Source organism: Zeus faber (genome assembly GCF_960531495.2).
Source record: "Zeus faber genome assembly, chromosome: 14".
Classification (NCBI taxonomy): Eukaryota; Metazoa; Chordata; class Actinopteri; order Zeiformes; family Zeidae; genus Zeus; species Zeus faber.
Window position 1 is genome coordinate 30,235,944 of NC_137200.1, and position 27,830 is coordinate 30,263,773.

Here is a 27,830-nt window from a genome sequence, read left to right on the forward strand (position 1 = left end):
CCACTTAAACATCGGTCTCATTAACTACTAGGTCACCGCTGCTGGCCCCAAATTGCAGTTATCGCGATTTGGAATAGGTTTTAACAGATGTTAACCGTCCCTAATCAATCAGCCGCACTTCAGCGTCCGCACAAGGCGACCGCGGCTGGCGGCCGCCTTGGTAGCGCTCGACTCGTGACTCTTTTTTCAATTCATCCGACCAAACCATTCGTTTGTAGTGAACGTCTCGGCGATTCCACAAGACGATCCGTTTAATAAGTACGTTTTTTTTTTTCCTTTTCAAAAAGCACCTTTCCAATTAATTTCCTCCCACGTCACGAATTGTGATTTTTACAATATAACAATCTGTGAATAAAACAATCGTGAGAGAATTTCAAACGTCTCGACCAGCGCTCTGAACCAGGTCGAGGAGAGGAAACGAAAATCGAAAACTAACAACATTTTATGAGGAACAAAAACCATGAATGATGTCATCCATGCACATGCACATGGGAAATGCATCAAGCCAATATAAAAATCAACAATAAAGGACGACAATATCCAGAGCGTTTGTGATTTGTTTGGAAGTCGTTATTTTAAGTTCAGAAAAGGATCCGTCCACTCAGCTCTGGGCTCTTCCCAAATAGATTCAACTGGACACTGGGACTGGAGTCCGACCCTAAACACTGTGTTGATCAACACATGGACTTGATGAGCCTCTGCTGTGCTCCTTCAGACCACGCAGGCCACCCCTGCCGACCGCAGCCTGTCTCCTCCACTGAAACACACTTGGGAACAACACAATTTAGGCAACAATGGTGTTTTTATTTCTGTACCACTACACGTGTTAGTCCCACACCAAACTGAACAAATATCAGAACACACACACACGCACACGCGCACACACACGCACGCACACACACACACACACACACACACACACACGCATGTGCACATGCACTCACACCTTGTGATGATGCCATTACTCTCAGTCCTTCACCGCAGCACCAAGCACAGTGGGTAATTGTTCGCAAAACAGGAAATTGTCTCTTGTTTTACTCCAACCTTTTAATGCTTGACAGTGTAGTGAATCAGGGTACATTAACCTTTATTTACTGCCCTTTAATTATGCACACATGGAATTTAGAGTGCACGCATACACGCACACACACACACATACTGCACCACAGCTGCCTTATATTAACTCTCCAGATCCATATTGGCTACATTACTCTCCCTCACATGAAAGCAGAGAAACTCTGTGCCAGCTAATACAGCAGGGTAGGAACGGGGATGGAGGGAGGGGGGAGTGGGGATAAACCTCTAAATCCAAACCCGCTGCCTGGATTGCCGCACGAAACATTCAGCACCACGGTCAGCGAGCGGCAGCCACTGGAGAAGCGCCGAGGACGCGGGACACGCTCCCCCACACGGGCACCTTGCAGAACAACCAGGTTTGGGTTTGTTTAGGCAAGGTCAGCAACCGTCTGGGGCCCCCAGCAGCCAGGAGCCCCGTAAAAGGACCATAGCACATGGGCGATACATTTCAAACACCATTCATTTTTTTATACCGTTAACACATTTTCAGAAATGTTATGTTTCTTAATTGTATAATTTTCCATGTTTTAACATTGCATTTCATAAAACAGGCTTCCTTGTCTTAGCGACCGGCTCAGTGGAGAGGAGAAGGAGAACGATAGCCCTCGCTCACATTTTGATGAACATTATTTAGTATTTCTGTTCTCAATAATCAAATCATAGTACAGCTATAACTCAAAAGCAATGGTTTTTAAATAGAAAAATCTTTCTTTTGGGTCGAATTTTAGTCAATTTAAAAAGTGTGATTAATCGCACTCGATCGATATCATGCGATCATTCAGGATTTATCATTTTAATCGTTTGACAGCCCTAGGTAGTAAATTCACTTAAAAACACATTAAGAAAACCCACAAACAGATGATTTACAAACTGTTGCCATTCATATTTTTTGGGATATCCAGGCAGAGGTGAGCTCTTTATTGTTTGTTTTCTTAAGCACTTGATATTGATTAAATAGCCTGCAAGCCATTAACATTGAGCTGAATACAGCCATAGCTGAAGGCCCCATACGTGTGATTGCCTTATTCTAGGTCCCCAAATCACTAGGTCTGCCCCTGGCTCCGATACAACAGAGCAATCTTCTGTCAACACCGTGGACGTGATCAAAAGGTCATTTTGTGATCAATGGTGTCTCCTCGGCGAAGGTGCTTGGTGTACTCACAGAGGTATACAGGTATCCCTCACTGTTCATGGCCAGGTACAGCCCTGTCTTCGCCCCCTGGATGGCCACAATCCTCAGTCCCACAGGAATCAAGTTGAACTGTGCTGAAGTAGAGAGCGCGGTGAGGGGGCGAGGCGGCGGGCGTCCAAGAAACAGATTGGGTGGGGGGGGGTGACAGATTAGGTGGTGATACATCATATCAACAAAGCACGTCGCTCTTTTTGGATGTCATGGCTGCTGTGGCATTGTTGCGTGTTGGGATGTTGCTCCACGGAGCGTGCGGCGGGGACCAGAAGTGGCAGAAGGAGCCTTGAAGTGTGAAGTGCTATCACTCTGTCGCCACAGTTTAACATGAAGCGCATCCCCGGCCGCCGCAGCGCAGGGTTCAGCCCCAGCAAACACAAGAAAGTAACAAGTTCACAGACTGCGGGAAAGAGCGGAGCATGCTTGTGCCTCCTGGAGACAGCAATTTACCAAATGCCAAATGAAATGTGAAACATGTTAAATAACTGCATTTTTAGCGCTATTTACCATGGATTTTACATTTAATTTTTATATATAAAAAAAAAGAAATTTATTAATTTATTCATTAATATATACATTTTATGATAATATATATATTAATTTTATGTATAAATATATGGTTTGCTTGTTTTTCCTGTTAAGGAAACCCAGTTGTGGGAGCATATCTTTCAATATTTATAATTACCTTCAGAATGCGTCAGACAAGGCTTTACTGGAGTAAGATCCACATGGTTGGTGTCGGTTATTCCAAAAATTTGTTTACAATTATAACAACTTAAGGAGAGATTTATAAAACAGTATTTTTATTTTGTTTCTTGTCCTGTTATTTTGCATGAATATATGCAGCAGTTGACAAAGCGAGCAAATAAATAATAGAGCGCAAAATTTGACATAATGGAGCTTACATTGGCAAAGACCAGGGAATATGATGAGAGCTTGAGTGGTGCAGGCTCTAACAGGATAATAGTGGAGATTTTGACAATAAAAAACTCAATCTGTACATTGTTTACACAGAGAATATTTCTGTGCTAGGTGTGATGGATTTGACTGGCTGCAGTGCTCTCTGTGAAACCAGAGTGTGTTTTGTGAAACAATACATCAGACCACACACACACACACACACACACACACACACACACACACACACACACACACTTACAAAAGGAGCTGCTTTCGTCCCTTGTGCCGTCGATGGTTCCATCTGGCTGCAGCTGCAGGTAATACCCATGTTGACTGTACAGCCGGGTTACGATGCCTTTCAGCTGCGGCTCTGTGGAGCAACGGACAAAGCAATATTGTACTGGACAGTAAACAGAACAGGTACAAATGCACCAATAATCATCGCAAAGGCCGGGATGGATTTGCTAAGATCTAGAATGGAAAAGGGTTAACAAAGGACACGAGGGTTGGATGTCATAACTGCAGGTCATCTTCTGCTGTGTAATGACTGAAAAGTCAACTCAAAAAGCAATTCTGAATCTGAGGCTGAAACTGATTCTCCTCAGGCCAAGAAGACAAGGAAACCAACACCCCAGCAGCCACAAGCAGGGGCTGGTCCCAACACCAGCTTTACTTTGTGGCTCCAGCAACGCTGCCCATAACGGACAAGTCATCGGCACAGAGAGGAATGGACCATAATACCCCCCCCCCCCACTAGCTGCTCGAAAACACACACACACACACACACACACACACACACACACACACACACACACACACACACACACACACACACACACACACCTTATGGTAAAGGCTCTGGCTTTGCATGAAGAATCTGCTGTGAAGCGTCAGAGCAGTGATGATCTTTCCTGGTTTTTCATACGTTTTCTAAACGTTCTGAAGGAGAAGTGAGTCAGACGACGAAGAAGAAGAAGCTTCATCGGAACCACCGGGGGTGGGGTGGGGGGGCACTCTGTCTCTCACTAAATAAAATATATGGCTGCGGGGGGGGGGGGTTGAATCTTTCATGAGCTGGGTCCCTGCAGCCTACTTTGCAATGATTTTAAAAACCCTCTATCTGTTTTAAAAAAACTGATAGAGGCCCCCCTGCCCCACCCCTACACCCCCCTCCCCCGGATTGTAACATGGAGCATGTGGAGGAACCTGTGTCTCCCCAGGTCACACTCCCCCCCCCCCTCGCCTCGCCTCCGCCCAGAGCTTAGGCACTTTCACTTGGAGCAGAAAGCCCCTACCGGCCCCTCCTCAGCCCCTCCTCGGCCCCTCCTCGGCCCCACCTCGGCCCCACCTCGGCCCCTACAGGCCCCTACCAGGCCCTGCTCGGGCCCTGCCGGACCTGTTCGCCGCCGATGCAGCTTTGATGAGGGAGATGAAACATGGATGAAGGAGCAGTTTATGACGGAGGCTCTGGAGGACCCGTGGCCACCGGGGAGCTCCCCCGCTCCTCTAAACTCCACCCTGCCCTCTGGTGCACTCCCCAGCCAAGCAGGGCACTGCGCAATCTGCTCCACCTCCTGCCGCACTTTGGAGAGAAAGAGAGAGAGAGAGAGAGAGAGAGAGAGAGAGGGAGAGAGAGAGAGAGAAAGAGGGAGAGGGAGGGAGAGAGAGAGGGGGGGAGAGAGAGGGAGAGAGAGAGGGAGAGAGGGGGGGAGAGAGAGAGAGAGGGAGAGGGAGGGAGAGAGAGAGGGAGAGAGAGGGAGAGGGAGGGAGAGAGAGGGGGGGAGAGAGAGAGAGAGAGAGAGAGAGAGAGAGAGAGAGAGAGAGAGAGAGAGGATGTGTGTGGATGTGAAGGACTATTTCCCACAGGAGTGTGCCGGGGTCAAGACATCAGTCAAACTGTACAGACTCCCCTCGTTGAGAATATGTTTCTACAACACCACCCGTCTGTCCAGCCTCTCCCCCTCCTCCAAGGTCTTTCCAGTGTTCCCCTCACCGCCGTCCGTCTCCAAACTGGTAAACCGGTGTTTCCTGCTCCTCTCTCTCTCTCTCCTGTGTCTCCTTTCACTTATTTTTCCATTTCACATCCTTTGAGTTATGTGTGCTTTCAGCCCACCTAATAAGATCGTACATCACCCAATCAGAGCACGGAGGACGTTCATTACCTGTCCCTGCAGATGCCACGGAGGGAGGGAGGGAGGGAGGGAGGGGAACTAGGAGAGCCAGGCTGATGTGGGAGAGGAGCAGCGAGCAGAGGCAGCGCGGTGGGGAACAGCAGGTGAAGTGACAGGGTCATTTCACCAAGAGTTACGACTGTGTGCGCTGAGGAAGTGGCACATTCAGGGCGCACGTGGCGCCGATTGCACCAACGCTGAGACGTTGGTGCAATCGAAACTTCCGTGTTGGGTGTCCGCAGCGGCGAGGCCAGAGGGGCCGGATGCGATACCCCCCGGCCTCAACGGGTGCTGTGAGGCCGGATGCGATACCCCTGAGCCAGCATCAGAACGGAGGTGTGGGGAAAAGAGTCGTGAATCCAAAGCCCTCCCCTGGGAGAGGCCACACAGTCCTAAAATAAAAGAAGGCCTCATCCACACGCATGTGGATATCTGTGAAATCACATTCCCCCTCCGTTTAAAGAGTAAATGCTGTCCACACCAACTGTGGTTTAGAAAATCTCTCCGTCCACACGAGAAAGCAAAAAGATGATTGAAAACGCTGACATAAGCACACCAGGCCAGCGGGGGGCGATGACATGTGATGACCTGAACCTGAAACACCACAGAAGATCATTAGGAGCGAATTGAGCTCCTTCATAATATTCTTACACAATACTGCACGGACGCCTTTCCTAAAAGTGGAGAGACTTTTATTGGGGACACGGCGAACAACACGATGGACACAAGCCAGTCGAGCTCCTGATGTTGGCGTTTTCGAGAAAGGTCCGTTTTACTGCGAGGCCAAAAACAGAGAGAAAATACAATACTACCTTTTCAAAACTACCCATGTAGGTGTGGACGGGGCCTGACTGGTGCGAATCCTTGCTCAAGATTCAAGATTCAAGATTCAAGATTTTTATTTGTCACATACATATACATACTTCCATACATATATGCAGTGAAATGTAATGCAACGCACCCGGTGATAGCACACAATATGTCCTAGGAAAAAATAAAAATAAAATAAAATAAAAAGTAGAAAATTCCTTTCTAATAGACCGACTAACTGACTCCTAAAACGTAATACAGTAAGTGGAATACTTATAGAATAAGATAAAAAATATATAGAATAAAATACAATAAAAATAAATTGAAATAAAATGGAATAGGTAGAAGGAATATGGCTATGTATATACAGATATGTGCATTTAAAGTGGCATGTGAATTAAAGTGGCATGTGAATGTGAATAGTGTGAGGTAGTGTTTGGGATAATACAGCCCAGTATACAACAGTACGGCGCTGCAATACGGCATCACGAACAACCCTGAACAGTGATACAGTATGCGGTACAATATGCTACATACAGTACAGTAGGTAGTGGAGCCTAGTGCATGGCTCAGTTAGGACCCCTGGTGAGGTCAGCGTTGACAGTTCTAATGGCTTGAGGGAAGAAACTCCGTCTCAGTCTCTCTGTTCTCGCTGTGTGACTGCGGAGGCGCTTGCCTGACCGCAGCAGCTGAAACAGTCCGTTGTTGGGGTGATGAGGATCCTTCATGATCCTGCAGCTCTGCTACGACACCTCCTGGTGTATAACTCCTGCAAGGGGGGGAGGGTAGTTCCAGTGGTACGTTCAGCTGAACGCACCACCCTCTGCAGGGCCCGCCTGTCCTGGGCAGTACAGTTCCCAAACCAGGCAGTAATGTTGCCTGTCAGGATGCTCTCCACTGCTCCAGAGTAGAAGGACTTGAGGATCCTCACCGAGACCCGGAATTTCCTCAGCTGCCTGAGGTGGTAGAGACGCTGCCTCGCCTTTCTCACCAGAGTGTCTGTGTGAACAGTCCATGTTAAGTCCTCTGTGATGTGGACTCCCAGATATCTGAAGCTGCTCACCCTATCGACAGAAGTCCCATTAATCCACAAGGGCGCGTGCGTCCTCGATTGTGATCCACGCCTAAAGTCCACAATCAGCTCCTTGGTTTTGCTGACGTTCAGGTGTAGGCTGTTGTCCTGGCACCAGAGTGATAGGTCAGCCACCTCCTCGCGGTAGGCCTTCTCATCGCAGTCGGTGATCAGGCCCACGACCACGGTGTCGTCAGCAAACTTGATGATGGTGTTGGAGCTGGACCTGGCCACACAGTCATGTGTGTACAGGGAGTACAGTAGGGGGCTGAGGACGCAGCCCTGGGGGGATCCTGTATTCAGGGTGAGGGAGCTTGACATGTACTTCCCCACCTTGACCACCTGGGGGCGGCCTGTGAGGAAGTCCAGGATCCAGGTGCACAGCGGAGCATTCAATCCTAGCTCCAACAACTTGACAGCCAGTCTGGTGGGAACTATAGTGTTGAAAGCTGAACTATAATCAATGAACAGCATTCTCACATAGGCCCCCTTCTGGCCATCCAGGTGCGTGAGCGTGGTGTGCAGTACCTGAGAGACCGCGTCATCCGTGGATCTGTTTTGCCGGTACGCAAACTGCAACGGGTCCAAGGTGCGGGGGAGGGAGGCGCAGATGTAATCCTTAATCAGCCTCTCGAAACACTTCATGAACACCGAGGTGAGGGCCACCGGACGGTAGTCATTCAGGCAGGCTGGAGAGGCGATCTTCGGGACAGGAACGACGGTGGACCTCTTGAAGCAGGATGGGACCACTGATTCAGCCAGGGAGATGTTGAATATTGTGGTGAACACCGGAGCTAGCTGGTTAGCACAGGTCTTCAGTACTCGACCAGATATGCCGTCTGGACCCGCAGCTTTCCTGGTGTTCACCCGCATCAAAGCCCTCCTGACCTCGTGCACGGACACTGAGAGTGCGCGCTCATCCCCAGCGGTGTAACTCCAATTAGCCGGCGAGCTAGCGGTGCTGCTGCCAGACTCGAACCGCGCATAAAAGGAGTTCAGTTGGTTGGCCAGGGAGGCGTCCACACTCGTGGCTGGGGAGGAGCTGCTCTTGTAGTTTGTTATTGTTCGCAGCCCCTCCCACAAGCGTCTTGTGTCCCCCCGCTCCATCTGCAGCTCCACGGTGTCTCTGTACGTCCGTTTGGCGTCCCTCACCGCCCTCCGCAGATTGTACGACGCCGCTTTGTAGTTGTCCATGTTACCAGATACAAGTCCGTCGTTGTAAGCGGCCGTGCGCGCATTCAGAGCGCAGCGGATGGATTTATCAACCCACGGTTTCTGGTTTGGAAATATCCGAACTTTCACCGTGGGAACGATTTCATCCGCTAGCGTAGCCACAAAACTTACTACAACCTCCGTAAACTCGCTGACGTCACTTGAACTCGCTTGGAACACGTCCCAGTCTACGTCAGTCAGAGCGTCCTGAAGCGCAGCATCTGATTGGTCCGTCCACCGCTTCACTTCCCTCGTCATCACCAGATCCCGCGCGATCAGAGGCCTGTAAACAGGAAGCAGCGAGATCGCAGCGTGATCTGATTTCCCGAAAGCAGGAAGCGACACGGGCTTGTATCCGTTCTTGTAAGGAGTGTAACAATGGTCCAGAGTTCTGTCTCCCCTGGTGGCACACGTCATGTGTTGGTGGAAATTCGGCAGAACTTTTTTAAGGTTGGCCCTGTTAAAGTCCCCAGTCACCACCACAGCCGCGTCGGGATGTCTGTTCTGAAATCCGCACAACACATCGTACAGAACCGACAGAGCTGCGTCGGTGTCCACTTGCGGTGGGATATAAACGGCTGTAATGATGACCGTGCTGAATTCCCGGGGGAGATAAAATGGACGGCATAGTATGGTCAGCTGTTCCAGGTTCGGCGAGCAGGAGTGGGAGAGGAATTTGGTGTTGTTGGCGTTACACCAGCGGTTGTTTACCATTAGGCAGACGCCTCCACCTTTGGATTTCCCCGACTCTCCCGTTCTGTCGCCGCGGAACACGGAGAAGGCCACGGCTGGACGTATGGCTTCATCCGGCACCAGTGGGTTCAGCCATGTTTCCGTCAGGCAGAGGACGCAACAGTTCCTCGTGTCACGCTGGAATTGAATCCTCGCTCGAAGTTCATCCATCTTGTTCTCCAGTGACTGGACGTTAGCAAGAAGGATGCTTGGCAGAGGTGGACGATAAGGTTGCGTCCTCATTCTGACCCGAATGCCGCCTCGTTTACCTCGGTGCTTCCTCCGTGGGCCGGCTCCTGGAACAGCGACTCCATTTTTGTTGTTGTAGTTGTTGTTGCGAGTGTTCCCGCGTAGGATTTCCGCCGGCCACTCTGCTCCCACGGATAAAAAGTCCCAAAGTTGTTCGTTTAGGGAAATTTTTATATCCATGAGTGCATCGCTGTCGTATGAGTTAATTGTTGATGTTTTTCTGGCGAACATTGTGATAAAAAAAGGAAAAAAATACTAAAGAGTAAGAAAGTAACCGGAGCGCCGGCGCAGGCGACCGCTAGGGGCGGCGCCACTATCGCCACTCAGCCAAGGTAGTGGAGAACAATCAGAGTGTGGATGGAAGGAAGGTGCCTCGACCGGGTGTCATGAGCAAAGTCATGCACTGTGCTCCAGGTCAGGAGCCCCAACAGCGGAGACGGAACAATATTGGTACTGTCCCCGAAAATCAGTCCAGCTAAAATAGGGTACAGATATCCAAGAATACCACCAATATAAAAACGCCAATTGCCATATCATGCATTGCATATATATTACAATGAATGACATACATTGCATACATATTTATATTGAAAACTTCATTTGATCTCTTTTTTTACCACACATAGAAGTATGTTAGATGACTCAAATGCAGTAAAAAATGATATATACTGTTCATCTACCATTATGTTCTAATGGTCGAGAAGCAACGGCCTGAGACCATCCTGACTAAACTGATCCGTCAACGTGACGCATCTTATCTCGACTTGAAATCGAACTAGACGTAAAATTTAGGGTTTAGAATATATTTTCAAGAATTACCATTCGTACCAAAATTCCTGACAGCGGTATCGTTAGTATTTGTATATCGATACTACTGTCAGGTATTTTGATAGTAATAGTAAATGCTGAAAATGCAGAATTGCTCCAACATGGAATCAACACATGCCAATTATGGAAAACTTGAAAAAAATACAGAATGTGTTGCTGTCGTTGTCAGCGGCAGCAGGACGTCATTCTAAGGTCCTTCAAATATATTGTTCAAATATTTACGACATTAAAAAGCCACAAATGCCAGATCACATCACGGTGAAATATGAACATGTGCTCTGACTCGCACACGGGCTCAAACTCAATTTGACAGCGGCGCGGCCCTTTAATGCTTATCTGGTTTAATCCTGAAATAAGAATAGTAACTCTATAAGCGTGGGCTTGCAGCAGCTTTTGTTCCTAATCCTCTGACTGGGAGAATCCAGGGGAGAGACATATAAGCCCTCAAATTATATTTATAGAAAATTAGATATAGCCAGCAAAGGGATCCTGTTGTGTGGGAGGTTCTGTCTAATCACATGCATTCTTCAACAGAAATTGGTATGTAAATGACACTCTCAGGTGCGCTGAGCAGATCATGGCGGCGACGCCTCCTGTGCCGCTGGGCTCAATGTCACCGCGCAGCACTCGTGCACGACCTCGCCGCAGATATTCTGGCAACAATCCTGAGACTAATCTCCAGCTCATACACACAGATTTGTTATGGTATCCTGGCTGCTGTGTTGCCATTAGGGGCTAATGCACTGACATTTCAACCAACTGTCAACACTGTGGAAGAGGACGATGAAAAAAGAAAAAAACAAAAAACCGCCGCACACATAAAGAGACGCGTTCAAAAGGAGCCGTGGGCGCCCAGTGATATCACTCTCACTCAATCAATTTACAATTGCTCACACATAAGTGCAGGTGGTGTAGGGTGAGCAGCAGAACATGGATATTACTATGACGATGGAAGCGAAAGCCGGGAAGACAATCTATCCACGGTCACCAAATCCAACGTGAAACAGACACGGCGCCGTCGTAACGTCCCGAATGGCATCAGCCGTCATGGAGCACAGCATGCGCACGTCCCACCACCGCACTTCCTTATTAAATGCGTGAACATAGACGGAGCCTCTTCACACTCTCCACTGCCGCCCGTGCGACGTGCGACGTGTCCATTTTGCAGGCTGCCAACGAGAGGCTTTGACGCGTGAGTCAATATATTACAATGAAAACGTCCAGAAGAAGATCACATCCCCAGAACCACGTCGCTGGTTCCATTCAAACTGCTGGACGCCACCTTTTATACAAACGATCAGAGGTGTCGCAACATTCAGGTTATGCTGTGGAGCTACTTCCATCTTCTGCCTGGTCCCTCGTTGAAAAACATGTCTCTCGGTTCTGAGTTGAGTCGTTGTGACTTATCGATGCCGATCGAGTTGCTGCCAAATGCCGCTGATGTATTAACATATTTCCAAATCTAGTTCACTTGTTTTTCATAGTACAGTTGTAGGACAATGAACTTTTGTCCAGCCAAAATGTAATCCAATGAAATTCGGTTCTGATTTTGAAATGGAATACTTCTGGTGCCACTGGAAATACCTTAAAGTGGTAATCCGTACGACTGTTTTGTAAACCTCATACCATATTTGATATCCATCGCATTTTTATTTCGCTGTCAATTTAGGCAAAACAGCCATTCGATGTATTTGTGTTCTGCTTGTGCTCCTCTATATGCTGTTTGCGATGTTGGCGGCGGGGTCCGCCTTCCCCGGCAAGAATGCAAAGAGCAGGCGTAGAGCAAAGGCCAGGGTAAACCTGGATGTCTACATTGGAAACATTGAATTGGAATGGAATTCAGGGACCGGGAGAGTCATCCAGCCAACACAGACGTGGATAAAAGGATGGATTGCCACTTTACGTTAATGCCCATGAACAGCCATGGAAATAATAGCTCGTCCCATCGTATGAATCCCGTACTATGCGTCCAGTGTGTGATGCCCTCCGGTGGGTGGGGTGGCCTCTGCGACGCTGCTGCTTTACCTTCGCTGGAATTGTAAGAACTCCAAGCGGTGCAACTTCTCCTTCAGCGTTTGCCGACACTTGCAAAAGTTGAAAGACCCCCCACCGCGGGCCTCCACCCCCCGGGGATTCCCCCGGAGATGCCTGCCAACATTCATCACTCATGGGACACGTGTGGCCTCGGGTGACAGGGAACAATTGCTTACGCAGGTCAACAGTGTGTGAGTCAAACTCAGGACAGGACGTCACCAAACCGAGCACCGGAATAATCTGGTGAGAGCACACGCCCATTTCCCAAAAAGAACAGCGTTTATGTTTCAATGATGAGTAACTCAGCTGGTTCAAACCTCCCCCCGTGAGTGTTTCTCGTGGGTTTGGTCTGTTTAATAGTGTGATTACAGGACAATCAGATAAATATTTGCAGGCACTCAGTGACATTAAAAAAAAGAAAAAAAGGAATTCCACCGAGGCACTAAAAAGGAGGTAGAGCTCTAGGAAGGTAGGATGTCCAATTCTCACTTTAAAATTCACTTTTTCAAATTTTCTCGAGACCGAGCTGAACCCACAGCGTTAATCATTTAGAGGATTGTTGCGTAATATGGCCGAGAACATGTAATCATGTAACAGCCTTTCAAGCACATCCCTCCTCATCACCGCTCTCAAGGTGTGATCGAATTTGAACAAAGTTTGGAATAAAAGGGAGCATGCACGCTGGCCCGGGCCATCTTCCACAGAGCAAAGGAGTGGTGAGCGGGCCATGTCTCCCGCATTGTGCGTGTTATTTTGTGCTGGTTCCTATGGTGGGAAACTCGCAACAGGAACAAACCAATTTGTAAATGAGCTGAGTCGGTCATTTTAAAGTGGTAATCCACAAGATTATTTTGTTTAAATAACCTCATATTTGATACTTTGTTTAGCTGCTACTTTATTTGAAAGAGCCATTCAATGTGTCTGCGTAATATAGGTGCTTCCCTATGCCGTTTCCATTGTTGGTGGCGGGGTCCGCCACTCCCGATAAGAATGTGCTGATTGGGCACAGAATGTCTTAGTGCAAAGACAAGGGTAAACTGGAATTCTGGGACTGGTAGTGTAATCCCCCCAGCAGAGACCCATCTGATGGTGTGACACTTTAACTACGAAACGAAACATAAACCTTTTTCTTTGATGAACATCAAGTTCCAGTTCGAGGACGAAATCAAATGTTTTTACGTCATCCCCAGCATTTCCCATAATACACAACACGCCTCCTTATCGTTTACATTCAGCTGTGCTCACCAGCGTGAGACCCACCTGGGGGCAGAATGCGACACAGGCATAAAAAAATGAATAAAGAATGCGGTTATCAAATATTTGATCTCTGGAAATGGGGTCAACGCAGTAAAAAACCGAGATGAGCTCGCGCGCGGTGCAATACAGAAAGGGATAAGTCGATGACACTCGAAACCTTTTGCTGCAGCGTAACGGCAAAAATAAATAAAGAAATAAACAACAAACGCACAGCGGCAAAATGTATCTGTAATCTGTGTGGCGCACGGCTCTGCGTCAGTTATCGTTATGTTAATGTGTTGTATCAGGCATGATTTGTTAGCGTACAGCAGCTCTGCAGCTCTGCAGCTCTGCAGCTCGCCGCTCTTGATCAGGTTGGAGGTAATTACTGGGGGCGGCTGCTTGACTGAGCAGCCAAGGGCATCTCTCATCCTGCATCCAAACTACGTACGGGGGGTTTTCCGCTGCTTTTATTTTTTGAGGACTCTCCCTGCCTCTGCCCTCCCCTCCCCATCCAGCTCCCGTTGGCTTTCAACTCATCTGCCTTCACGGTGCGACCAGCCTGAGAGCTGAGAGCGTGCAAGAGCGTGCAAGAGCGTGCAAGAGAGAGAGAGAGAGAGTGAGAGAGAATGAGAGAGTGAGAGAGAATTAGAGAAAGAGTGAGAGAGAATGAGAGAGTGAGAGAGAGTGAGAAAGAGAGAGAGAGAGTCTCTTGTGGAGGGTTTGATTCTGCTCCTAATAAAAGGAGAACAAGGTTCTTTCTCTTTTTTTCATTCTTCCTCTCTTCCTCTCTCTCTCTCTCTCCCTAAACTGGGCCATAAGCTCTGGAGTGCTGCTAGTAATTATCAACCTTATGAGAAGATGGAGGGGGAGAGGAGGAAGAGGAGGAGAGAGAAGAGGGGGGATGGGGGGTTAGTGATGATGAAAGCTAGTTAACAGTGCGTAGACAAAGCTTTGCAGCGGCGTGAGGCAAAAAGAACAGAAAGAGATAAATAAAAGAAATAGAAGCAGAAGGAAGGAAGGACGGTGGTGGGTTTATAGCATGAAACCTGGAGGAAATGAAGGATGAATGGATATAGCAGATATATGGATATGTATGGATATATGGCGGAGAAGGGACCAGGGAATGGGCGAAATGAGAGTCAGAGAAGCAGCGTGAGTCAGCGGACGACCCTGTGGGAAAATAAAAAATGTAACAAAGAAACTTTTGTCGAGGCGTCTCGACATTTGGCGACGACAGAGTCAGGACGACCGAACGGCGGCGACGTCATGCCGCGGCGTGGACGCTGGAGCGCGCCGCGGCGTGGACGATGGAGCGCGACGCGGCGTGGACGATGGAGCGCGACGCGGCGTGGACGATGGAGCGCTACGGGGCGTGGACGATGGAGTGAGGAGAGCCTGGACGCCTGCAGCAGACGTGCACCGGAGTGGGAGTTCTGCGATGTCTGCAAGTGTCTTCACAGGAGCTGAAACTTTCCAAAGGCGTTGGGATTGAAGTTTTTATTGAAATCTTACAAAAAATCATGCAACGTGAGCTTTGTTCACCACTAATAGTGTGAGCCACCGTGCTGCTGCGACGTCTGTGAGATGGTCTGCCCCTGAAATCCCGTTCTTTACCACTGCTCCGGGTCAGAGGTGGGATTGTTTTTCCGACTTCAATTGGATGCGGCATTCACTCAAATGTAGGATTAGGGTTAGAGTTAAGGTCTGAATGTCTGGGTTAGTGTTGGGGTTAGGGTTAGAGTTAGGGGTTACGGGTTTGAGTTAGGGTTAGGGTTAGGCTTAGGGTTAGGGTTAGGGTTAGGGTTAGGGGCTGGATGTCTGAAGAGTTTGAATCTTGAAAATGAGGAGAGTGGGAGATTCTGTCTTTGTAACTTGATTCTTCAGGCATTTTATTCTAGAAGACGCTCTTACCTGGCATCACACTGGTGCAGGGTTTGGGTTATGGTTAGGGTTAGGTTTAGGGGTTAGGGTTAGGGTTAGGGGTTAGGGTTAGGGTAAGGTAACGGTTAGTTTAGGGTTAGGGTTAACGTTAGGGTTAGGGTTAGGCTGGAATTCTGAAATGTTTGAATCTTGAAATTGGGGATTGCAGGATATTTGGTCTTTGTTCCATGATAGGTTAGGGTTAGTGTTAGGGGCTGGATTTCTGGGTTAAGGTAAGGGTTAGGGTTAGGGTCAGGGTTAGGGTTAGGGTAAGGGTTAGGGGTTAGGGTTAGGGTTAGGGTTAGGGTAAGGGTTTGGTTTGGGTTAGAGTTAGGGGCTGGATGTCTAGGGTTAGGGGTTAGGGATAGGGTTAGGGTTAGGGTTAGGGTTAGGGTTAAGGTTAGAGTTAGGGTAAGGGTTAGGGTTAGGGCTATGGTTAGGGTTAGGGTTAGGGCTAAGGTAAGGGGTTAGGGTTAGGGTTAGGGTTAGGGGCTGGATGTCTGGGTTAGGGTTAGGATTAGGATTAGGGTTAGAGTTAGGGTTAGGGGTAAGGTTAGAGTTAGGGTTAGAGTTAGGGTTGGGGCCGGATGTCTGAAAAGTTTGAACCTTGAAAATAAGGAGTGCAGGAGAGTCTGTCCTTTTTCCTCATACTCTTTATTCTGGACGACGCTCTTCACTGGCACCACACTGGTCCAATGAGCGACCCCTCCTGTCCAAACGACTCAATCACCTCCCATCTTGAGTCGACGGAGGAATTTTCAAGCTACAACTGAAACCCCTCCACCCCGCTTCCTCTTCTCTACCGCCATCTCATAAGATGACATTACATTACATTTCATTTAGCAGACGCTTTTATCCAAAGCGACTTACAATTATTCAAACACCGACGGACGCAGCCATCAGGAGCAATTAGGGGTTAAGTGTCTTGCTCAAGGACACTACAGCATGCTAGCAGGAGGAGCCTGGGATCCAACCAGCAACCTTTAGATTGCTAGACGACCAGCTCCACCTCCCGAGCTACCATCATAAGACCTCCATCCTCCTTTCCTTCTCTCTACCTCTCTCCCACAACGATCTCTACCCCTTCATCTTCTCTACCTCCATCTCACAAGGATCTCCACCCCTCGTTCCTCTTCTCTACTCTACTCTCACGACTCTACATCTCATGAGGATCTCTTTCCTCCTTTACTCTTTCTGTATCAACTTAAGTTTTTTCTATCTTTTTTTCCTTTCTTGTATAATTTTAAGCGCAATTAATACAATCTCTTTCATGAAATAAATCAGCTTTTAAAATCAAATACTTGTCTAATTAAAATCATTTCGTTATTATCTTTTGCCCGCTGACTCGTCGCAGGAAGCCGAGCCGCAAATGCGTTCACCAGAGCTTTTTGGCCTTTGGCTAATTTAACAGCTGGCGTCGGGGATTGGAGCTTTTCATCTATTTCAATCTCACTGCTAATCTCGCTGCTGTCCATTTTCCTGCTGCTATCATATTAACTCCATGGCGGCTGTGCGCTAATTGGCGCTACACGTGTCAGGTCCGGAGTGAATGCTGGTGTCGACGTCAGCGCCAATAAAGCAAAGCCGCACCGACGATTCTGCCCTCTGGTGTTTCACGAATACGAACCAAAGATGAGTAGCTTCAGTTGATATCGCGATCCATTTTTCAGCCCTGGATGCGTATATACAATATATCAGCCCCCAGCTGCCCCCCCTCCTTAATATTCTCCCAGCTCGCAGCCAGACAGAGGGATGAGGCCCGGAGGCAGACACAGGCAGCTCCAGCGGCTCAGCGTTGCTATGCGGTATCATCCACACGTTCCCCCAGGAGACTTATCAAACAGCTCCCCCAGCCCCGTCCCCGATGCTCTTTCCCACGAACCCGCCGCTAAGCAAACAAATAAGCGAGTCGATAAAGGAACACAAACAAACACTCCCACACAGGTGCAGACCTCTCCCTGATGAAGTGATGATCATATGTAAAAACAGCCAACTAAGCAGATAAGCAGCTAAGCAGCGCAATTACGGACATCAAAGCTCCCCAAGTTGAACTTGTGCTAATTACTTGAAACCGGACTAAGTGCCAGTTCTGAGTACTCGCTGATGTGAATGCAAAAAATATGTGAAAGTATGAGTGAGATCACTGGCTTTGAAGAATCTGTGTGTTTGTTATGTCAAACTACTTCACGGCTTTGGTGGAACAAAATCAGGTCTGCCACCCAAATGTATCACATTTCGTCGGTATCGTGTTAAGCGCGAGTGAATGAGCAAAGTTAAGACCAGATATAAGATACCACTGTCCGCGCATCCCTACGTTAAGCACCTGCATAGTAGGTTTCAGCGCAAATTTGCACAAACAAAACAAAACAACGCCGGTGACACAAAGTCAATGCGGGCTGGCTCAGCTCACACGCGGCAGTTCACGCACCAAAAAAATAAAAACACGCTTAGACACTCTCCCTCTGTCACTCACTCTGTCTTTCATGAGCACCACAAAACACACAACACTACAACTACTGTGAAGGTCCAAAGGACAAACAAGCATACATTACATTCGGTGTTATAAAGTGAAAAAAAAAAAAGAAATACAACAAAATTATGGAAAAAAACATAATAATAATACTACTACTACTACTAATAATAATAATAATCATCATAATAATAATAATAATAATAATAATAATAATAATAATAATAATAATAATAATAATAATCATCATCATCACCATAATAATCATAATTATTATAATCATAATTTAAAAAATGTCATAGAAACATATAATACATTGCATTAAGGAGCAGAATTTTAATGACATAATTGTAAAAGTGATTTGAATATTGAATTCATTATATCACTACATCTGAAAAAGTCTTGCAAACATGCTTATAGGGAAATGTCATGTGTGTCATAAAACTGTTACTTTATAAGAATGTTCTTTCTGAGGATGTCTAAGAATGAAATACATTCATACACCATCTTTGTGTATGAAATGTGTAATACAAAGCAAGTGTCTTGTCTGTGAGTCAAGTTATTGAATGATGACAAATATATGAGAAAAATATCAATTGGCAGTAGTTTCATATTTATTGCATTACTTTGAGTAAAGATAAAGAATGGCTTCTTCATAACTTCTCAGCATTCTTCATGCGAGATATTGAATACATACGTATATGCAACACACACACACACACACACACACACACACACACACACACACACACACACACACACACACACACTCACACTACAGACAGTTGTACATACAAATTGTGTATGAATTTTCTAATATGATTTGGAAGTGACGGTGATATAGTAGCTGCATTACAATACTACTAATAATACTTGGTTCCCTCCCAGTGCGCCTGCCGTGCCCCATCTGGAACTGGCAGCGCGTGGACGTATCGGTAACTTTCTCCACCTTCCGTCGTCGTCCCCTCTGTCCCGTCACTATCTGCCGACTTGTCCTTCATCCTCACACTCTGCCTGTTGTCAGGGGTTAAACTCAATCTGTCCTTGTCTGGTTTAATCAAAGTATCCGCTCATTCAATTTGGCGGCGGTGTGTGGGAGGGTGCAGCGGTATCTCCAGAACAGAGAGGGAAAACAAAACCGCTGCTCATTGAGTATGCGGGGCCTTCCTCGCACTGGGAATATCGCTGGGGGCCAAAGTCACCTTTCTCTAAAATATTGGCAGGACAAACCAATTCAAGAGTTGTAAATAATCAATAACCAAAGAAAGAAATATGAAGAGTAATAAAGTTAGTCTAAGATGCCTTTAACTGAGTCACTATTGGATTAAGGAATAATTGCCTAAATCTTGAAAGGATTTTCAGAAAACAAAAGCCCACAGAGGTGCGGCCCATAAATGGATTATGAAGAAATTACTATTCACTCCTCAAAATTAATTCAGAAATTTTCTATACATAAATGTTTTTTATTAAAAAACACACTGTATTAAGCTTTCATTATCTTGCCTTTTATTATGATTATTATGATTATTGATTAATATGATTATTATTATGATTATGATGATGATTATGATGATGATGATGATGATGATGATGATTATTATTATTATTATTATTATTATTATAAATTGTAGATTTATTATTTTATTTTGTCATATTGGTAAAATACCTCAATAAAATATTGAGCTTTTGCACCATTCTGGGAAACTGGGAGTCATTCTGGTCTATACACGAACACATTATTTTTATTCCTCCATTTATGATTTAATGTTGTTAAAATGTCATTTTGATGTGATATTTATTTTGATGGAGGAGTGATCCTGGCAGACGTTAGTGCTGATTTGGTTTAATTCTCCATCATCTAGAGTGAATAGCATCCATTTTTCATTGTTTATGTCCACACCTCTAACAACACATACTCTTATTAATTACTAAGCATTTGGGAATGACCTATATGGGGGAAGTCGCTGCAGAAGGTTCCATTATATGTGTGTTTTTTTATTTGTATAATAAACTAGCAGGAGGTAAAATACGATTGTGGGAAGCAGTGACATTGAGGATTTCCAAGCCCTCGGTTCCCTCCCTCCCACACTCCCCTCTTTGATGAGCTGCTTCAGCGCATCCCAGTCCCACCCACTTACCCCTTTATATCTCACTCACTTTCACTCTTTGATTCCTTCATGTTGATAACCTGCTTCATCTGTGTCTACCCCCATTTCAAAACCCGCTAATCTCGACATCGTTGTCAATCATTCACCAACCCATGAGGTGAAAAATGTGTCTGCATTCTTGTTACCCCCTTTAACGGCCGCTTCATTCATATCTATTTATCTTTATAACACTATCTTCTAAAATAATTGTCCGACTAAAAGAAAATCTTTCCATCTTTGTGTCCTCTCTTTTTTTCTACAGATGTTATGGCCCACATACAAGGGTACACAAACAAAATTGGTAAGAAATGATTAAAGTGCGAATCCACAAGATTTTTTTGTAAAAAAAATCCCATGTTTGATATTTTTCACATACATATTGAGTTTGCACTTTTTAAGAAAGAGCCCTTTAATGAAGAAGAAACAGTCTTTATTAGTCACGCAACACACCACACTACAACACATGCTTGCACACACACACACATGCACTTGCTTTTGATGGTGCCGGTGAAATGGATTCTCTGCTTTTAACCATCCTGGCTTGTCCTTCCTCCGGGGGCACAGCCAGGAGCAGTGGGCAGCGTACGTGGACGCGCCCGGGGACCAGGTGATAAATGTCCATCGCTGGTCAGACCATGATGGGTGCATGTTTTTGGTGGGGGTCCTTACTGACGTGAGGTGGAGGAAACCCCATGTGAGCACGGGGAGAACATGCAAACTCCACACAGAAAGGCTCCTGTTTGGGAGATAAGCCACCGGAGCACGGTGCCAACAGCGCCCCAGGCGGGAATCAAACCCAGGACCTTCTTGCTGTGAGGCAGCAGTGCAATGCACTGCGCCACCGTGCCACAATATCATGTATTATCATTGTATTATCCTTATGCACGTGCTCCTTCTATCTATATGTTGCTTCAATTGTTGGTGGCGGGGTACGCCTTTCCCGGGAAAAAAAAAAATGCTGCCAGTCAAGTTGAATTTGATAAAGCAGCGTAGCTGGTTGTGGTCAGTAAACTGCTGATATGGTTAAACGTTCACAAAAAGAGGAGAGAAAATAAGTGACTTTTTTTCCACTTTCGATGGGACTTGTAGTGAAATCCACCCATCGTGGACAATCTTATGGATTGCCATTTAACGGTCTATTGATCACAATTAGTCAAAAAACATACTGATGTCCAAATTCTGCAAAAAATGCCCAAACATTATTGATGTTAGTTAAATCATGAAAGTTTGCAGCTTTTGCTTCTTCGCTTCTTTTCTAACCTCTAATTGATAACTCATCAGGATCGTCTATAAATCACTTGCGCTCATAATTCCTTGTCACTATTATCTCTAATCTTTCTGGACACTTGATATGGTGCATCAGAAAGCGTTATGTGAGCTTATGAATGTGGTCATAAAGCGTTACGAATGGAGGGATTGGCAAAACGCCTACCAAAAATGATTTTTATATATCATTTGAAAGCTCTTGATAAGGTGGCCTGGCTTTTATTCTTTTTAAATAAAGATTGAAAACATGAAGAAATCATTCACTTGAGCTTGGTTTGGTTTCATAGGTGCAATGAGCTTGGTGTTGTTTTTTGGTATATATATTTTTAATGAGGCTTTAAAATAGTAATGCACTGAACCCTAACCTATATTAAAGTATAAGTGGTTCACATATGCTGTTGTTAATGAGATCATTACAATCCATCAATCTAACTATGATTTCCCTTCTACTGCACTATACACATGGTCATCATAGAATGTGTTGCCTCTCACGCATCCCTTGATGTTTTTGTATTTTTACAAAGAATTGATCCAACAACTAGTCTGTTCACATGAATCTGTAGTGGTTATTAGGGTGATCACTAATGAACTGTTCAAACCACATTCATACAAGTAATAACCTCACTCTCTGAAGCTGTTCTTGAAACTGGGGGCCATGTGTTTCATATTGAGCCGTGCTAGGTAATGTTGATGCTGATTCATTTATGATACTGACTAATTTATGTTATACAATGCAAATATGCTCAAAGTTAGATTCCTGGCTGACTGCCTTTAATAGAGCCTGACCGATGCAAGATTTTTTTGTCAGATGCCGATCCAGATTTTTTTGACACTCGTATCCCAGTGATAACCGGTGTTTTAACTGACATTTTGTCAAAAAGTGTAGAATCAATTTGAATAATTAATAGTTAATTTTATTAACGTTTCTTCAGTTTTGAACATTTAACTATTAAGAAAACAAATAAATAAAAATAAACACACAAATAACTTTTTGATAGATAAAAAAAATGTATAAACTGATATTAAATGAACCTTTGTTTTCTGAGTTTCCCATAAACGCAGCATCGCTTCCTGCATGGAGAGCCGTGTCCGTGGCTAAACGTGAGTGTAAACAAACATGGATGCACTATTTATTTTAAACAAATTCAGCCGATTTTAACTTAGTTATGACACTAATTACTTAGAAATTAAGAATTGCAAACAAAAAAACCCTTTTCATTCCAGGCCTCCACCCTTTTCCCACTTTGCCTCCCACTGCGACACCCATGCACACACACACACACACACACACACACACACACACACACACACACACACACACACACACACACACACACACACACACACACACACACACACACACCTCGCTGGCTCCCTGACCCCTGTTGCAGTCGGTAAAGTTCTGAGGAGAAGCTCTCCGCCGCTGCCCGGTCTGATCGGGTGTTGCCGACTAAGCAGGTTTGTCGTCCTGATCCCTCGCCGTCAGCTTATTGCTGTCTCCTCCGCTGGATCTCTCCTTGGAACCCGGTCCGCTCCGCCAGGACCTACATTTGTGACCCGGCTGTCAACCGATCCCCCGCCAGGTTTCCTCTGACATACTACAGAGGTGTGCATGATGCGCGGTGAAGAAGCCGAGATGCGTCCACTGTGCATTCCTCCGCACCTGTTGATTACTAATGCCAGGGCTATTTTTCAGCGTGTGAATGTACATCGTTCGCATGATTGGATTTCTACAAAATCTCGGAATGTTTTCTCTTTTTTTTGCTTTACTTCACAGACTTTAGTGAAACACACGCTCGACCGTCTCTTTTGGATCGGTGCCTTTCAGTGCTTTTCAATTTGCGAACGTATTCACAGAGAAGCGTTGCTCGTTAGTTTGTGGGAACAGTTTTTGCGGAGATGGCTCCGATCGGCAGCCTTTTCTTTCTTTTATCTATTTTTTTTTTTAGAAACTTTAAAAATACAGGAGATTTACAGGAAAATATTTGAACGGGAGGACAGCGGGAGAGAAGATTAAAATACGGGTGAATTCCGGGGAAAAGGGCGGGGTTGACAGGTAAGCTATGTAACGGTGATTCTTTCATATGATTCCTCTGAGTGGGCGACGCCCACCCCAGGCCACCTGTAGACACACCCCTGACCTCAAATAATTGCGATCAGGCGATCATGTAATAATTGTTGCTACTATAATTACTAATACAAATTTTGACTTATACTACTACTACTTTACTAAACAAGCTAAAAATAATAAATGAATAATTAAATACAAAGAATAAAAATGAAACATTAAATATCACACAGAATGTCAAAATGACTCATATGTGCACATCTCCAGCAAAGCGGTGTGAGGCAGCGAGAGAGAGCGATACAACGAGGCCGCTCAACATCCTCCTCCTCTTTCTACAGAGTCAACTTTAAACAAACCGGGAGGGTGATTATTGATTAATCAGTACACGTTAATGAGGCAAATTGATCCGAGGACGGGCGTGGCATTGCGGATCACTGACATTGGGATCCAGAGCTTTTATCAGGCGGGGGCCAGGGGAGGGGGGCAAGGAAAGATGGTGGTGGTGGGGGTGGGGGTGGGTGGGGGTTCCACAGCACTCCCACTCAGCATGAGGCGGTTTGGTGTCAGCGTGCGGACGGTGTTGATTTGCGGGGGACAGCGGGTCGTGTGAGTGTGAGTGTGACAAGTGACGGAAGCGCCTGCCGTGGCACACGTTAAAACATTTGTATTTTGTGGTTTATATTTCAATTTAATTGTATGTTGATGTTCATAGTTTTATGTCAATATTTACATTTTTCTCAAAAATATGTTTCTTTCATTCTTTACTGTTGTTCTGTGAGTATGAGGAGTCAACAGAAACCGGAGTCAAATCCCTTACGAGGGTACTTGGCCAATGAAGCCTGATTCTGAAAATACTGATCTCAGCTCTGGGTTGAGAGAGATGCCGTGGAGTAAGAACACCAATAATAAGGAGGGAAATTACAAAGGGAGCAGAAAATATCCTGAAAATAAACATTCACTGACTAAAAACCCCAAAGGTAAGTAAGAATGGATCAAAGATTGTAAAATGGGTTCATCTCCACAGCTCCACACAGGAGTCAAATGGACTTTTAAGCTCTTCTTATGACTCCGCTCACACATTAACCACAACCATCTCCATGTCGTCTCTGTTGTCGAGCTTTGGAAAGTCTGAAGGATACGGTGAGAAACCTGCTCCGTCAGTTTGTTGCATTGGTGAATTCCATTTGAAAAAGGTGTTTTGAGGAATTGAGGGTGTGGCAAAAATGAAGTAACTTTACAAAAGACGTGTTAATGTAGTTGTCAGCGAGACCAGGAGATGGTTTGACGGTTGGATTCTCACCAAATTGGTCAGAATTTTCCGAAACCCGAAAATTGAGACAATACCTCCAAACACTTCAAGATGTGAAAATGGTCACTGCTGAGGTGGAATGTGTCCATCTGGCATCAGTGTCTTCCCTTAGCCTGCACTGAACTCACTCCATCTGTCTGTCTGTCTGTCTGTCTGTCTATCACCTTTCCCACCTTTATCAGTATTGGTATTTCAACTGTGAAGATGTGCCTTCATGAAGCAGTAACGGGTGTAATGTACTTTCTGTTCTGTGTTACGAGCGGACGAGTTAAAACAACAACAACAACAAAAACAAAAACAATAACAACAACAACAACAACAACAACACAGTTTGATCCCGAGCAGCATGTGCTCACATATGAAACATACACACACATTCACACACACATGTTCTTGTACCGGGATCAAAGTGAGGACCCGTGTTTCTGGTGCACTTCTAAACCAAGCAATCTGTCAATTCAGAGACCGGTTCTCACAAGTACAGTAACACACACACACACACATGTGCACGCACGCACACACGCACGCACACACACACACACACACACACACACACACACACACACACACACACACACACACACACACACACACACACACACACACACACACACACACACACACACACACACACACACACACACACGTGCTATGCTGCATTTATAATGACATTCCAATCATTTCCTAACCCCCTCACCCGAGCCTTAATCCTAACCAGTACATGACTAACACCAACATCCGCCTCATCCTCACCCTCTAAATAAGCCCCCGCCCCCCAAGCGCCGCTGGGAAAGAAAATATCTCTTTCGCCACTTTTCAGTTTTTCATATCCCCCAGGGACACATTGGAGCATGCAAGATAGTACAACTTACTGGAAAAAAATGACTAAACAAACACATCTTCACACACACACACACACATCCAACCCAAAGTGAGCTCTTGTGGGAGCTCTCAGCTTTCACTGTCGCAGAGAAGCTCGAGCTCCGACCGAAGACGAGGCGTCAAAGTGAAAAGGGATGTTATGCTGATGATGTTGCCCATGAAATCTCATTCCAATTGAACTAAAGAAGTTAAAGCAGCTTTCCACTGCAAGTTTCGCGCTTGTTTATTAATTTATTTATTTGTTTTCCTTTCATACCCCAGCAATCAAGCCCAGAGTCACAGCAGCAACGCAGAGAGGAACATCTGGCAGACAGCATTGTTATGTAAACAAACGTATCCCCATCGTGGTTCAGAGCTGTTCAGTCCAAATACACGGAGCGGCTTTGAAATACTCAAATAAACAGCTGACGATTGTCTAGAAATGGAAGAAAATAGTCCATTTGGAGATTGATCCTCACACCTATAGTAAAACACACACACACACACACACAAACACACACACACACACACACACACACACACACACGCACACGCACACGCACACGCACACGCACACGCACACACGCACACACACACACACACACACACACACACACACACACACATCAGCATGCACACTCTACACACACTGCATACACTGCATACACTGCATACACTGCATACACTGCATACACTCTATAGTGTATTCAATGTGTATAAACACATGTGAATGTATGTGAATTATGTTCCTTCCACTCAAAAATTGGTAATGCGATCAAAATGATGATGCCTGGAAATGTACGTTAAAATTCCAAATTGTATTACAGGCATTTAATGCTTATATTCCTAAAGTATCAAATAATAATAATAATAATAATTATACAAATGCATTCATGTGAAAAAAATGTTCACTTGAGCTATAATTTTCTGCTTTGCAAGGACATCAAAAATAATATCCCCTTTATTGGCCTCTCTTCCCGTTAATCTGGATATGTGCATGTCAGAATGTCAGCCCATGCAGGCAGAAAGGATTCTGCACAGCCTGCACGGAAAGCAGCACAGATCCCCAAAAACAAGTGACCGAGCAGAATGATCCAGAAGGACAGGAAGGGAGAGGAACCTGGTCGACCATCTTGAGGAAAACAAATCGGGATGATGAGCCTGGGAAATTTGAAACTACGTTACTATGTGTAGTTCCTCTTCACCCTAATATGTGAATGGGGGCGATACACCCCACACACACACACACACACACACACACACACACACACACACACACACACACGCACACACACACACACACTCCTCATTGCTCATCTTCCTCACGTTCGCCCAACTCTCAAAGCAGCCCCAGGCTCGGAGGGAGAAACACTCCGAGTCCTTATCTGCCGTAATAAAAAGGCTTCCTATTTTAAGCATTTTGTTCAGAGACATTTTTGTCACCAGCAATATCTGAACAGACGATGAAGGCATGAACACAGCGCTCCGAAGCCAAGCAAAACACCTGCATGGCAAAACGCACTCAAAGAAAGTCTCGAAAAGCGGCACAATCACAAATTGTAATTGAAAATCAGGTCAAAATGTGATTTTTTTTTTACATCCAACATTCTACCTTGACAACACGGAGGGATGTGTTTGCCCAATTCCTCAATCCAACTCCTAAAAGGTTTGTGTGGCAAGGAAGCATCACGCTGGGCGCTGGGTAACAAAACATTTGCCAACTTTATATGAAACTTACTGACTGTTATTCTGATTGGATTTTCATGGTTTATGCCAAGGGATGAACACTGCAGGTGTCATCATCACACATGAGCAGGGAAACTTGAACTGAGGTGGAATTTGGCAGCGATTTTAAAATGATTTGGTAAAAGAAAGATTGAGCAAAAAATAAACAAAATTTGTCCAACGCGTGACGATTTGATTTTCAGTATAAATGCTCAGGATTTGATCCAGAGTGGATTCAGTCTGATTTGGGTGAGACTCCTCAACAAACGTTCCCTGTTCACGTTCCATCGTTTAATTCATCTCATTCAAAAAGGAGAATTGTTGCCAACTTTCACGCCTGACAAAAATATCAACTTTGTGATAATCAATAACAAAAACAACCATGATCAAAATCTAATCGAGAAATGAAATATTTAAATATATCATAACATTTTTGTCGTTTAAGCGGGAAAGGGAAGCATTGAAACAGGATCTGTATTTTACATTGTTACAGAAATGAAAACAACAGAATGAATGGTCCTGGAGAGGAGGGCTCATCCCAAGCAGGGTGTGCA

The 27,830-nt window shown here is 45.5% G+C and overlaps 1 protein-coding gene across 1 annotated transcript in view; it reads right to left on the minus strand.

The window, feature by feature from the left end:
• The window catches only part of fgf11b (fibroblast growth factor 11b), a gene marked incomplete at both ends in the record, with an annotated part of 40,654 nt that overhangs the window by 12,418 nt on the left and 406 nt on the right, over positions 1–27,830 (minus strand). Inside the window, 2 exons of the mRNA XM_080014437.1 lie at positions 2,240–2,343; positions 3,423–3,533. Coding sequence (XP_079870563.1) covers positions 2,240–2,343; positions 3,423–3,533 — 215 coding nt within the window. The remainder of the gene's footprint in view (positions 1–2,239; positions 2,344–3,422; positions 3,534–27,830) is intronic.